At 41.5% G+C, this 12728-nt stretch overlaps 1 protein-coding gene across 1 annotated transcript in view; it reads right to left on the bottom strand.

The window, feature by feature from the left end:
* Positions 1 to 12728, bottom strand: part of LOC128696620 (solute carrier family 4 member 11) — a 200278-nt gene that overhangs the window by 52014 nt on the left and 135536 nt on the right. The window contains exon 2 of the mRNA XM_053787933.2: positions 37 to 246. Coding sequence (XP_053643908.2) covers positions 37 to 246 — 210 coding nt within the window. The remainder of the gene's footprint in view (positions 1 to 36; positions 247 to 12728) is intronic.

The raw sequence follows: 12728 nt of genomic DNA, 5'->3' as shown, positions 1-12728 counted from the left end.
GCAACCCACCACAACAAAACATTATAAGCAACTTACATATTCAAATTCGTCGGCTCTTTCATGGTTCATCTCCATACGCTTGTCATTGCTCATCTGTTGTTCCTCAGCTAGTTCCTGTGAGTGCTTAATGATGAGACGTTTGAACTCTTCTTCGTTGGAGGCCTCCAGAAGCCGCTGCCGGAAGTCCATGTCGGCGAAGATGGTAGCGAAGGTGCGGCCCGTCTCCAGCGAGTTCTTGGTACCTTTCTGCAGGAAGAGAAAATGAAACAATGAAGTAATGGACATGTAGGATTTCCCAAGGATATCCACAGAGGGTGAGGAAGTGATGGTGTTGATGATGCAGTTAATTCAGTTCTCTGAACTAACAAGGGACATTATGGCAAAAAAAAAAAAATGCAGCAAAAGCCCTTAATTTGAACGACGTTTCACCTACTTTAGGCTTTATTAAGCAATTGATAAAGCTCCATGCAGGTGTAACGTCGTACTAATAAAGGTCTTCTTTTGCTGAATATTGTTGTTACGTCTTGTCGGCTACATCATACTTCAGCCATGACAGTGTCGCTACTACACAAACCATGGAAACCCACGTTTTTATACGCTATATTTTAAAATAAATTACTCTATATCACCATAATAAAACAATGTTTAGATAAAGGCTCATAATACAAATACTAAAATAGAGCTGCACGATAAATATATACAATGTATACGTAAAACTTACACCGGATTACACAGATGGTCGTCTATTAAACTATATAAAGGAACACGTAGCAAAATTGTGAAAAAAGTTCACAAGTTCCCAGAATTTATCCAGTGATAAACAAAAATATGTCAAAATCTAAATTCGGTAATACATTAACATCCGAATACGCACTGAAGAAAAAATATTGAAAAAAATATGCAAAACGAACTTCTGTTGACAATGTTTTGCTCTGTTAGACCTGTAAAAACATTTTACATGTATCTTGTCTTCAAAGAAGAGCTAAGATGTTGTTCACTGCTAGTGTCATGCTACAAGGTGTAAAATAAAAGGACACAAGTGCAACTAATGTGACATTTTATTGTGGCAACGTTTCGCTCTCCAGGAGCTTTATCAAGCCGTAACGTCTTGACAAAGTTCCTGGAGAGCGAAACGTTGCCGCAATAAAATGTCACATTAGTTGCACTTGTGTCCTTTTACTTTACATATTGTCGGTAATTCTACCAACATATATACATGCTACAATGTGTACAAGAATGCAGAATCCTTTGCAATCAAGTGGCCAAGGGCGAGGCGGGGGCTGCCGAGCTTCAGTCAGCCACGATGTATCTTGAAGCTACAGTTCCCCTGCGGAGGAAAGCCACAACACCTCATCTTAACTAACATTGTACAATTTAAAATAAAGAAATTGGTAGGATGGAAACCCTTGATTAGGGCTTTTCACCAAAGACTGGGATTTAATAGTTGGTAAAACCCTGCTATGTTGAGTGTTAGAATGACACATGAAGCTGGCTTCTTTTCATGATTGTTCTCACAGGAAGTTGACTGTCACACAGGTTACCCGTTTCAAATATTCTAGTATCGGAATTTGCCACAATTCATTCCTTGGGACCCGTTAGTCCCTGAAACCCACCCATTCCCTGGGACCTTCATTCCCTGGGACTCTGATACCCATCGATATCTTATTTCCTGAGACACTCCCAGCCTTCAAGGGAGATGTTTAGTTTTAATGAAGGGGAGTCTTTAAAAAAAAATTGACCTACTTTTCCCTTCCTCGGATCCAAACTAATTTCCACCCATGTCATAGGCACTGTATAGCCCTTACGGGTTTAACTTTCCAACTGCATATATATGCATGAGACACTGCCATGGGTTCCCACAATTCGAGTCACCTGTACACAGGCTGTGATAAGAATGTGTTCCCCAATACTGTTTTACCACCGAGAGTGAACCCGGGCACTTAATAAACACTCAAAATATATCTAGGAAGGTAAAACAATATACAATATACAATATAGTAAAACTATACTTAAAAAACTGTTTATTATAGTAGGGGAATATATATATATATATATATATATATATATATATATATATATATATATATATATATATATATATATATATATATATATATATATATATATATATATATATATATATATGTATATATATATATATATATATATATATATATATATATATATATATATATATATATATATATATATATATATATATATATGCAATAAGATCACAGTTAACAGGTGATTTCAGAATATGCAAAACAACCACTCTGAAAGAACAGAGAAATTCCAAGCGCTTTCGTGACTACTCACATTATCAAGGAACTTGATAATGTGAGTAGCCACGAACGCGCTTGGAATTTCTCTATTCTTTCAGAGTGTTTTTTTTGCATATATATACTATATATATATATATATATATATATATATATATATATATATATATATATATATATATATATATATATATATATATATATATATATATATATATATTAAAAATAATGTAGTGCTTATTAAAGAACAAAACCCAGTGTTTTCTATCATGTCTCAGATATTAACAGGTATTGTTTATTTATAAGTTACAATGATTGTGTGAATACGTTATACACAATATACTCTGGTGGGAACACTTCACACGACCCAAATAACCACAACACTTAAATTTTTTGTACAAAGTAGATACAAAGTTGTGAAACAGTAGTCAACAACTTAACTAACAAGAGTAAACATAAAATTGGAATAATGACAGTGAAACACCATAATGTAGACACACAGAGGCCCTATAACTAAACAAAATTCCAGTTACAATGCTAGGTAGTGCAATTCTTGTGTCTCGACAGATAGCCAGAAATGTAGAAATATCTACAGCCAAGCTCTGGACAGAAAGGGTATCATGACAGGAGTAACCTGCAGCCATCCACAAACATACATTTGGATGCTACAAAGATCTTTGTGAGATAAAACCCTCAAGAACACCAACATACTCACCACCAGAGATGTGTAAAAAATATACAAAATTATATAAACTCTTAGAAGTGAAGAGGTGAAAATCAGCCAGCCGGAAACACAGCCACACTGAACCAGTGACGAGATATGACAGGAACGAAGCCCTGAACTAAAGACAATTTCCAAAAATTTCGGTAAAGCTGTTATTGGTGAGCGATAATCACAAACATCATTCATTTGCATATTATAGTTAAACAGTGTCATGCAACAATCAATAATTACACACAGACGTGACAGAAGTAAAAAGGCCACGCCCCCTACTGGGCTCAGCTAATAGGGAGAAGCATTTAATGTATAGAACCCAGATTGCATCTCATGAACCTTGCAAGTTATGTCCTCACTTCTCTCAATAAAGCAAAGGACAAGTCACTGCGTGACTGCGTAAATCCAATACGCGCAATGCTGTACTAATGTTATAAAAATTACTATTATAATTCCTGCATAGAATGAGAAGAGCAAAAATTTTATATTAGGTTAATCTTGTGCACAAGATTAACCTAATATAAAAATATTAAAATATAAAATATTAATATATTATATATTAATATTAATATAAAATATTAAAATAGCACAAAACATATAACATCATAAATTTACATTTAACCTTAAACGTCTCTTTTGTTTATTCTCTACGAATAAAATTGTCCGAGTATTTGTAGGTCGCTTTTTAATCATATCATATATTTAACTTGAATATAATAATTTTCCAAGATTCCAGTCACATTACAGGTGACGTTATAGAGTTGCTCGTGACCAGCACTGAAGAATCGACAGCAACAGTCAATTTTATTTGAGTCTTCGACATTTTCCTCACCAGATCATGCACATTAAAAAGAGATGGTGGGACAGGGACCGTCTTAAACTCGAGCTCATAGTTCAAGCTAACATGTCTTCTGTTTGTAAGAATGATGAAATAATTCAGCAGGTTTCTCAGTCCCACATTGACTTGTTCTCTGCTATAACACTTTTCTTGCTGGTCTCCATTATAATAACTAGATTCTTCTGTGGTCTTGTAAGCCTGTTAGAAGATTGTTTATAAAAGTTGTTGTCTTTTTGTTTTAAATTTTAACTGCAACTCACATTATCTAATTAGCATTGCACTCATTTACAATGTGAAACTATGACAAGAACTGATCATCAGTGAAACAGGGACTCAAAAACTCAGAACCTTTATTTATAAAGGCACATGAATTTTTGTTTACATTCAATGAACTTTCCCAAGTGAATCTAGGAAATCATTAACTTGCTCATGCACAGTATGTAAGTAGCTGGGAGGAGAATAATGCGTCAGGTAAAGACGAAGAAGTGTTGGGTGCTTTCAAACTTGCAACATCCGGTGGGAATACCGTAGTGCTCCGCTACTCTGGAGTGTTGATACGAGAACCGAGTTGAACAAGTGTGTGTTAGCCTGATGTTTATTCCCATTCTTGTGTATTGTGTGGCTAAGGAACAATGGTAATTCGGAAGTTCCTCTGCACCGAAGACTGGTGTCTGAAGTCATAATAAGAACAGCTACTAAAAACTTTCTGCTTGTGTGGTTCTCCTCAACTTTATTGATTTCAGCGAGAACATGTTCTTATGCCCTTGTTGATGCGGCATCGTTACTTTTATTCCTTAACACTACTCTTTAAGTGTCTCTATATTTTCCCTATGTATACTTTGTCATTCTATACATGGGATAGTATAGAAAAGAACCATGGGAGGAGTTGAATGATAGCTCTAGGCCTTTCGTATTGTAATCAACAGAGCTTCAGAAGCTTGCAATGTTGCAGAAATGAGTAGGAAGTCCAGGTAGATTTGTTCAGGGTAACCACTTTAGAATCGTTCTCTTCGACGATTCTAGAATCGCTCCCTGAAGATGTGTTGATTGCAAGACGAAAGGCCTAGAGCTATCACTCAACTTTCTCTACGGATGTTTTGCATCTTGTATCGCTTGGTCGCTGTTATTACATCATGGTATGGTATATACACCCATGGAACGTTGATCTCTGATGTTTAGGTCATGTGAAATCCCTGTAAGTTCTTTGTATAGTGACGGTTGTAGAGTCCATTACTGTCCTTGCCAAGATGGAGGCTGCTGGGTTAATAGCTATGTCACCTTTGGGTAGAATCAATCGTAAGGAGTGGTTCTCAACTTTCAGTGTTGTGTGGATGCTAGTAGCCTTCCGCCGGCAAATGTTCGTCATGTTAATAGAGAAATTTAGAGACGTGAATGTGTTAGTAACGTAGGCGAGGTAATCGTTCAGGAACTCAGCGCAGCATATTGTAAGAGTCCTATGATAAAAGCCTTTGTAAACTCCGCTTCATTCTAGTGCTGTGGTGGGAATAATAATATGTATCTTTATTGATAGGTTTCCTGCACACTTTGAAAAAGAAACTTTCGTTTTTCCTAATGGTGACGTCTAGGATGGTAGGCAACCCTACTCTTTATACAAGATCATCTAATATTGTACTGGAAAAGGGTCAGAGAAATTTATCGATAAAATACCAAGAGAGTATAAACCACCTATCATCAGCAAAATCCAGTGTTTCATGAATATTCCGCTAATTTTACAGTTTCAGAAATTATATAAGAACATGTTGCTTGCATTTTTTTTGGGGGGGGGGAATCGTTTTGTTTCCAATGAAAGAATAATCAGAAAAGTAAAAAAGAATTTTGAAAGACAATTAAATATAGTGTAATGAACACTATTAATATTGGAGCAATAATTTGTTTTAAAGAGAATGTGACGGGTAAATATGAAAAAAATTTCCTCTTGGGTAAATGTCATCACTGGAGTCAAGTGTCTATATGTTTATGTTCTTCCAGGATACTGGAATATCACTGGAGTCAAGTGTCTATATGTTTATGTTCTTCCAGGATACTGGAATATCACTGGAGTCAAGTGTCTATATGTTTATGTTCTTCCAGGATACTGGAATATCACTGGAGTCAAGTGTCTATATGTTTATGTTCTTCCAGGATACTGGAATATCACTGGAGTCAAGTGTCTATATGTTTATGTTCTTCCAGGATACTGGAATATCACTGGAGTCAAGTGTCTATATGTTTATGTTCTTCCAGGATACTGGAATATCACTGGAGTCAAGTGTCTATATGTTTATGTTCTTCCAGGATACTGGAATATCACTGGAGTCAAGTGTCTATATGTTTATGTTCTTCCAGGATACTGGAATATCACTGGAGTCAAGTGTCTATATGTTTATGTTCTTCCAGGATACTGGAATATCACTGGAGTCAAGTGTCTATATGTTTATGTTCTTCCAGGATACTGGAATATCACTGGAGTCAAGTGTCTATATGTTTATGTTCTTCCAGGATACTGGAATATCACTGGAGTCAAGTGTCTATATGTTTATGTTCTTCCAGGATACTGGAATATCACTGGAGTCAAGTGTCTATATGTTTATGTTCTTCCAGGATACTGGAATATCACTGGAGTCAAGTGTCTATATGTTTATGTTCTTCCAGGATACTGGAATATTATGCAAATTAGAAAATAAAAATAACTGGAAAAGAGTGGAAGTAGATTTAAATAAATTAGACATGCAAGTGGAGAATGCATGTTAAAAAAAAAACAAGAAGAGTGCTTGAGCGAGAGATCTGGAATTTGTCATATAGGGAAAACGGTACATATAAGACGGCTTTTCATTTTTACAGCTGTTGCCCCTGTTCACCTGATAGTAAATATTGTAGGTACCTGGATGATGGTAGACTGCTTTAGATTGCATCATGACAATATTGCAACTGACGATATTGAAGATGGAATACCACATATATATTACCCTTGCTCATGTTACTGCATATACGTAATAATTATGGATTATCTTACACACATTGACGATCTAAGCATATTTTTAATATTTCAGCTACAAGAAGCTACTCTCCAGTATTAACCCACACCCCACCCACTAATATCAACACTCACCCACGCCCTGCCCACCAATGTCCATGTACTCACCCCATACCTCGCCTATACCCCGCCTACCTCTAACATCACCACCAATAACACCCAGAATATAGCCACGCCCATGCAGGAGAATAGTCAATAAATTCCACACAAACATTGTCTACTTCCGAGTTAGCAATTGGGCAGCAGCAGCAGGTTGAGCGATCGCTGGATCCACTGTGGTGGAGGCGAGTGTCCTGCTATTATACTCCTCCCTCCCACATTGGACCCTCCCACACTGGATAGTCCCACGATGGATCCTCCTTTTCTATCTGTTTCAAAACTGAACCCTTCTCTTTCTTCTCCACCATTGAACCTTCCTTCTCCTTCCTCCCAACTTTCATCTCTCTCACTGCCCCAGTACTTCTTAACTCACCTCCCTACCCAAAACAATTTTTCAGTGGTCGGTGTTTCAGCTGAGGCACCACTGAGCATTAATAAAAGCAAACACGGAATGGGCGGAAGGAAGCAAAAGTGAGCAGAAAACTGGATGGAACGGAACACGCCACTGAAGAAACGGATTAGATGTAGGATTTACAGAGAGTTGAGACCAAAAGGTCGCTCAACGCTCTCTTCCAGCACAATAAAGTAGGTTGCTTGCAAAAGGAGGCTAGAAGGCAAGTGTCGACCCCAATAATGCCCAAAAAAAAAGGAGGGAACGAAAAACTTTGATAAAATTTTATGTGTAACCATAAATGGAATAATATCGAAAAGTATTTAATTAAGAGGCATCATTGCGGAAAAAAATGACTCGAACTGAAACCAAATAGAAAAACATTTCAAATGTTGGTAACTGTTCAATATGGGGGAAAAATGAGAATATGAAAGATATGAAGAGTTTTAGTATTTCTAATAAGAAAAAGTGTTTTTGTTAGAGAAATTAAAATCTAAAGCACAATGTTGAAATTCTTGTAATATAACTCCAGATTTTTTTTAAATGCTTGTAATTCATCGTTTAGCTACTTATACCTGGAGGGTGTTCCTGGAAGGTGTTCCTGGAGAGTGTTCCTGGAGGGTGTTCATGGAGGGTGTTCCTGGAGGGTGTTCCTGGAGGGTGTTCCTGGAAGGTGTTCCTGGAGGGTGTTCCTGGAGGGTGTTCCTGGAGGGTGTTCCTGGAGGGTATTCCTGGAGGGTGTTCCTGGAGGGTGTTCCTGGAGGGTGTTCCTGGAAGGTGTTCCTGGAGGGTGTTCCTGGAGGGTGTTCCTGGAGGGTGTTCCTGGAGGGTGTTCCAGGAGGGTGTTCCTGGAAGGTGTTCCTGGAGGGTATTCCTGGAGAGTGTTCCTGGAGGGTGTTCCTGGAGGGTGTTCCTGGAGAGTGTTCCTGGAGCGTGTTCCTGGAGGGTGTTCCTGGAGGGTGTTCCTGGAAGGTGGTCCTGGAGAGTGTTCTGGAGGGTGTTCCTGGAGGGTGTTCCTGGAGGGTGTTCCTGGAGAGTGTTCCTTGAAAGTGTTCCTGGAGGGTGTTCCTGGAGGGTGTTCCTGGAGGGTGTTCCTGGAGGGTGTTCCTGGAGAGTGTTCTGGAGGGTGTTCCTGGAGGGTGTTCCTGGAGGGTGTTCCTGGAGGGTGTTCTTGGAGAGTGTTCTGGAGGGTGTTCCTGGAGGGTGTTCCTGGAGGGTTTTCCTGGAAGGTGTTCCTGGAGGGTGTTCCTGGAGGGTGTTCTTGGAGGGTGTTCCTGGAGAGTGTTCTGGAGGGTGTTCCTGAAGAGTGTTCCTGGAGGGTGTTCCTGGAGGGTGTTCCTGGAGGGTGTTCCTGGAGGGTGTTCCTGGAGGGTGTTCCTTGAAGGTGTTCCTGGAGGGTGTTCCTGGAGGGTGTTCCTGGAGGGTGTTCCTGGAGGGTGTTCTTGGAGAGTGTTCTGGAGGGTGTTCCTGGAGGGTGTTCCTGGAGGGTGTTCCAGGAAGGTGTTCCTGGAGGGTGTTCCTGGAGGGTGTTTTTGGAGGGTGTTCCTGGAGAGTGTTTTGGAGGGTGTTCCTGAAGTGTTCCTGGAGGGTGTTTCTGGAGGGTGTTCCTGGAGAGTATTCCTGGAGAATGTTCCTGGAGGGTGTTCTTGGAGGGTGTTCCTGGAGGTTGCTCTTGGAGAATGTTCCTGGAGAGTGTTCCTGGAGAGTGTTCCTGGAGAATGTTCCTGGAGGGTGTTCCTGGAGGGTGTTCCTGGAGGGTGTTCCTGGAGGGTGTTCCTGGAGAGTGTTCCTGGAGGGTGTTCCTGGAGGGTGTTCTTGGAGGGTGTTCCTGGAGGGTGTTCCTCGAGAGTGTTCCTGGAGGGTGTTCCTGGAGAGTGTTCCTGGAGAATGCTCCTGGAGGGTGTTCCTGGAGAGTGTTCCTGGAAGGTGTTCCTGGAGAGTGTTCCTGGAGGGTGTTCTTGGAGGGTGTTCCTGTGGAGTGTTCCTGGAGGGTGTTCCTGGAGAGTGTTCCTGAAGGGTGTTCCTGGAGGGTGTTCTTGGAGGGCGTTCCTTGAGGGTGTTCCTGGAGGGTGTTCCTGGAGGGTGTTCCTGGAGAGTATTCCTGGAGGGTGTTCCTGGAGAGTGTTCCTGGAGGGTGTTGCTGGAGAGTGTTCCTGGAGGGTGTTCCTGGAGAGTGTTCCTGAAGGGTGTTCCTGGAGGGTGTTCCTGGAGAGTGATCCCGGAGGGTGTTCCTGGAGGGTGTTCCTGGATAGTGTTCCTGGAGGGTGCTCCTGGGGAGTGTTCCTGGAGAGTGTTCCTGGAGAGTGTTCCTGGGGAGTGTTCCTGGAGAGTGTTTCTGGAGAGTGTTCCTGGAGGGTGTTCCTGGAGGGTGTTCCTGGAGAGTGTTCCTGGAGAGAGTTCCTGGAGAGTGTTCCTGGAGAGTGTTCCTGGAGCGTGTTCCTGGAGAGTGTTCCTGGAGGGTGTTCCTGGAGGGTGTTCCTGGATAGTGTTCCTGGATGGTGCTCCTGGGGAGTGTTCCTGGAGAGTGTTCCTGTAGAGTGTTCCTGGAGAGTGTTCCTGGTGAGTGTTCCTGGAGAGTGTTCCTGGAGGGTGTTCCTGGAGAGTGTTCCTGGAGAGTGTTCCAGGAGAGTGTTCCTAGAGGGTGTTCCTGGAGAGTGTTCCTGGAGAGTGTTCCTGGAGAGTGTTCCTGGAGAGTGTTCCTGGAGGGTGTTCCTGGAGGGTGTTCCTGGAGAGTGTTCCTGGAGAGTGTTCCAGGAGAGTGTTCCTAGAGAGTGTTCCTGGAGAGTGTTCCTGGAGGGTGTTCCTGGAGGGTGTTCCTGGAGAGTGTTCCTGGAGAGTGTTCCTGGAGGGTGTTCCTGGAGAGTGTTCCTGGAGAGTGTTCCTGGAGAGTGTTCCTGGAGAGTGTTCCTGGAGGGTGTTCCTGGAGGGTGTTCCTGGAGAGTGTTCCTGGAGAGTGTTCCAGGAGAGTGTTCCTAGAGAGTGTTCCTGGAGAGTGTTCCTGGAGGGTGTTCCTGGAGGGTGTTCCTGGAGGGTGTTCCTGGAGAGTGTTCCTGGAGAGTGTTCCTGGAGGGTGTTCCTGGAGAGTGTTCCAGGAGAGTGTTCCTAGAGAGTGTTCCTGGAGAGTGTTCCTGGAGAGTGTTCCAGGAGAGTGTTCCTGGAGGGTGTTCCTGGAGGGTGTTCCTGGAGAGTGTTCCTGGAGAGTGTTCCAGGAGAGTGTTCCTAGAGAGTGTTCCTGGAGAGTGTTCCTGGAGGGTGTTCCTGGAGGGTGTTCCTGGAGGGTGTTCCTGGAGAGTGTTCCTGGAGAGTGTTCCTGGAGGGTGTTCCTGGAGAGTGTTCCAGGAGAGTGTTCCTAGAGAGTGTTCCTGGAGAGTGTTCCTGGAGAGTGTTCCAGGAGAGTGTTCCTGGAGGGTGTTCCTGGAGAGTGTTCCTGGAGAGTGTTCCTGGAGGGTGTTCCTGGAGAGTGTTCCTGGAGGTTGTTCCTGGAGAGTGTTCCTGGAGGGTGTTCCTGGAGGGTGTTCCTGGAGAGTGTTCCTGGAGAGTGTTCCTGGAGGGTGTTCCTGGAGAGTGTTCCAGGAGAGTGTTCCTAGAGGGTGTTCCTGGAGAGTGTTCCTGGAGAGTGTTCCTGGAGGGTGTTCCTGGAGAGTGTTCCTGGAGGGTGTTCCTGGAGAGTGTTCCTGGAGGGTGTTCCTGGAGGGTGTTCCTAGAGGGTGTTCCTGGAGAGTGTTCCTGGAGGGTGTTCCTGGAGGGTGTTCCTGGAGAGTGTTCCTGGAGGGTGTTCCTGGAGAGTGTTCCTGGAGAGTGTTCCTGGAGAGTGTTCCTGGAGGGTGTTCCTGGAGAGTGTTCCTGGAGGGTGTTCCGGGGGTCAACGCCCCCGCGGCTCGGTCAATGACTCAACCAATAAAGGATATCATAATATACAAAGGGAACTATTAATAAAAAGCGACCATGAGAAACAACTCTTACTATAATAGGGGATCTTAACTCTGAATAAAGAGGACAAATAAATGGTCAGTAAAAATAATGAAAAAAAATATACTATTAGCAAAAGTACACAGAACTCTATGAGAGAAAAAGGCTCCTAACTGGAAAGTAATTTTTTTCAATTTGCAAATTAAGGAATATCAAATCCATTTATCTAATATGACTATTATTATAGTAAAATAAGCAGATTGTAACCATCAAGAATTAAAAATGATCTTGAAAGAGTTCCTCTGGTGAGGCCTGATCATGGACCAGTCCTCGGGGGCACTGATCCTCCGCAACACCCTCCAGGTATACTCCATGTATACTCCAGGTATACTCCAGGTATACTCCAGGTATACTCCAGGTATACTCCAGGTATACTCCAGGTATACTCCAGGTATACGCTCCCCCTCCAGGTGAAAGATAGGTAAAAAATGGGAGGGTAAATAACATATTCTGTTACAGTTGATGAGATTTTCTATTGGACAGGAAAAGGAGAGTAATGATATGACATTAATATTATCACCTCAGTGACTGGTGTTTACTCACATGTTTCTAATTTAAATATACTACTTATCAGAGGAAATAAATAAATAAATAAATAATCTGTCCAGGAAAACCGGGATAAATTAAACATGTAGCTCGATGGATAATATGTACTTGAAACTGAACATAGTAGAAAATAGGCTCTACGGTGGCTTCAGTCAGAGAGTGGAACTAGGAATAATCAGAAACAAAAGATGATCGTCGGAAACTCAGAGTATCGATGAGAAACGTTCAAGGAAAAGGGCACAAGTAATGGATGTGAGTCCTTTTCCCTCTATCCTTTTCCCAAACTATCACTGATCTTGAGAAACTCCCATGTGACATTGATCATTTTGAAATATCCGTTAGATATATGGATGAGGAAATAATTGAAATATTGTTCACAGCACCTCTTAGACCAAAATTTGATTATGCAGCAGAGATATTTAACCTGCACATAGAAATTGCATAGACAAGCTATTAAAAGTCAAGACGGGTTAAGAGAAACAGATAAAGGTATTCCATTATGTTTTCAGTAGTTGACAGGAAGAAAAAAAGCGCAGTACTGTGATCTATAACGCCATTTAGTTTACGACAAATCGTAATACAATCATTCATAACAGTCGAATGTCAAAACTCTTATGAAAAAATAATCATTCAACTCAATAAGCGCACGACAAAAAAAAAATATATATACTTTCAGAGTACGTTAAAGTTTACATAATTTTCATTAAGGTCGAGACATACTCAAACAATTATCAAAACCACAAGCAATCACAAGCAGTTAGAGGCAACTTCAAGCAGTTGATTATGTGTGAGATGTGTACTCGATACTCAGTCTACAGATAATTGTCTTGGTGAGTATTATTGTTGAAAGTGAA

Source organism: Cherax quadricarinatus, chromosome 46, assembly GCF_038502225.1.
Source record: "Cherax quadricarinatus isolate ZL_2023a chromosome 46, ASM3850222v1, whole genome shotgun sequence".
NCBI lineage: Eukaryota > Metazoa > Arthropoda > Malacostraca > Decapoda > Parastacidae > Cherax > Cherax quadricarinatus.
This window is presented reverse-complemented; position numbering and strand designations above follow the sequence as displayed.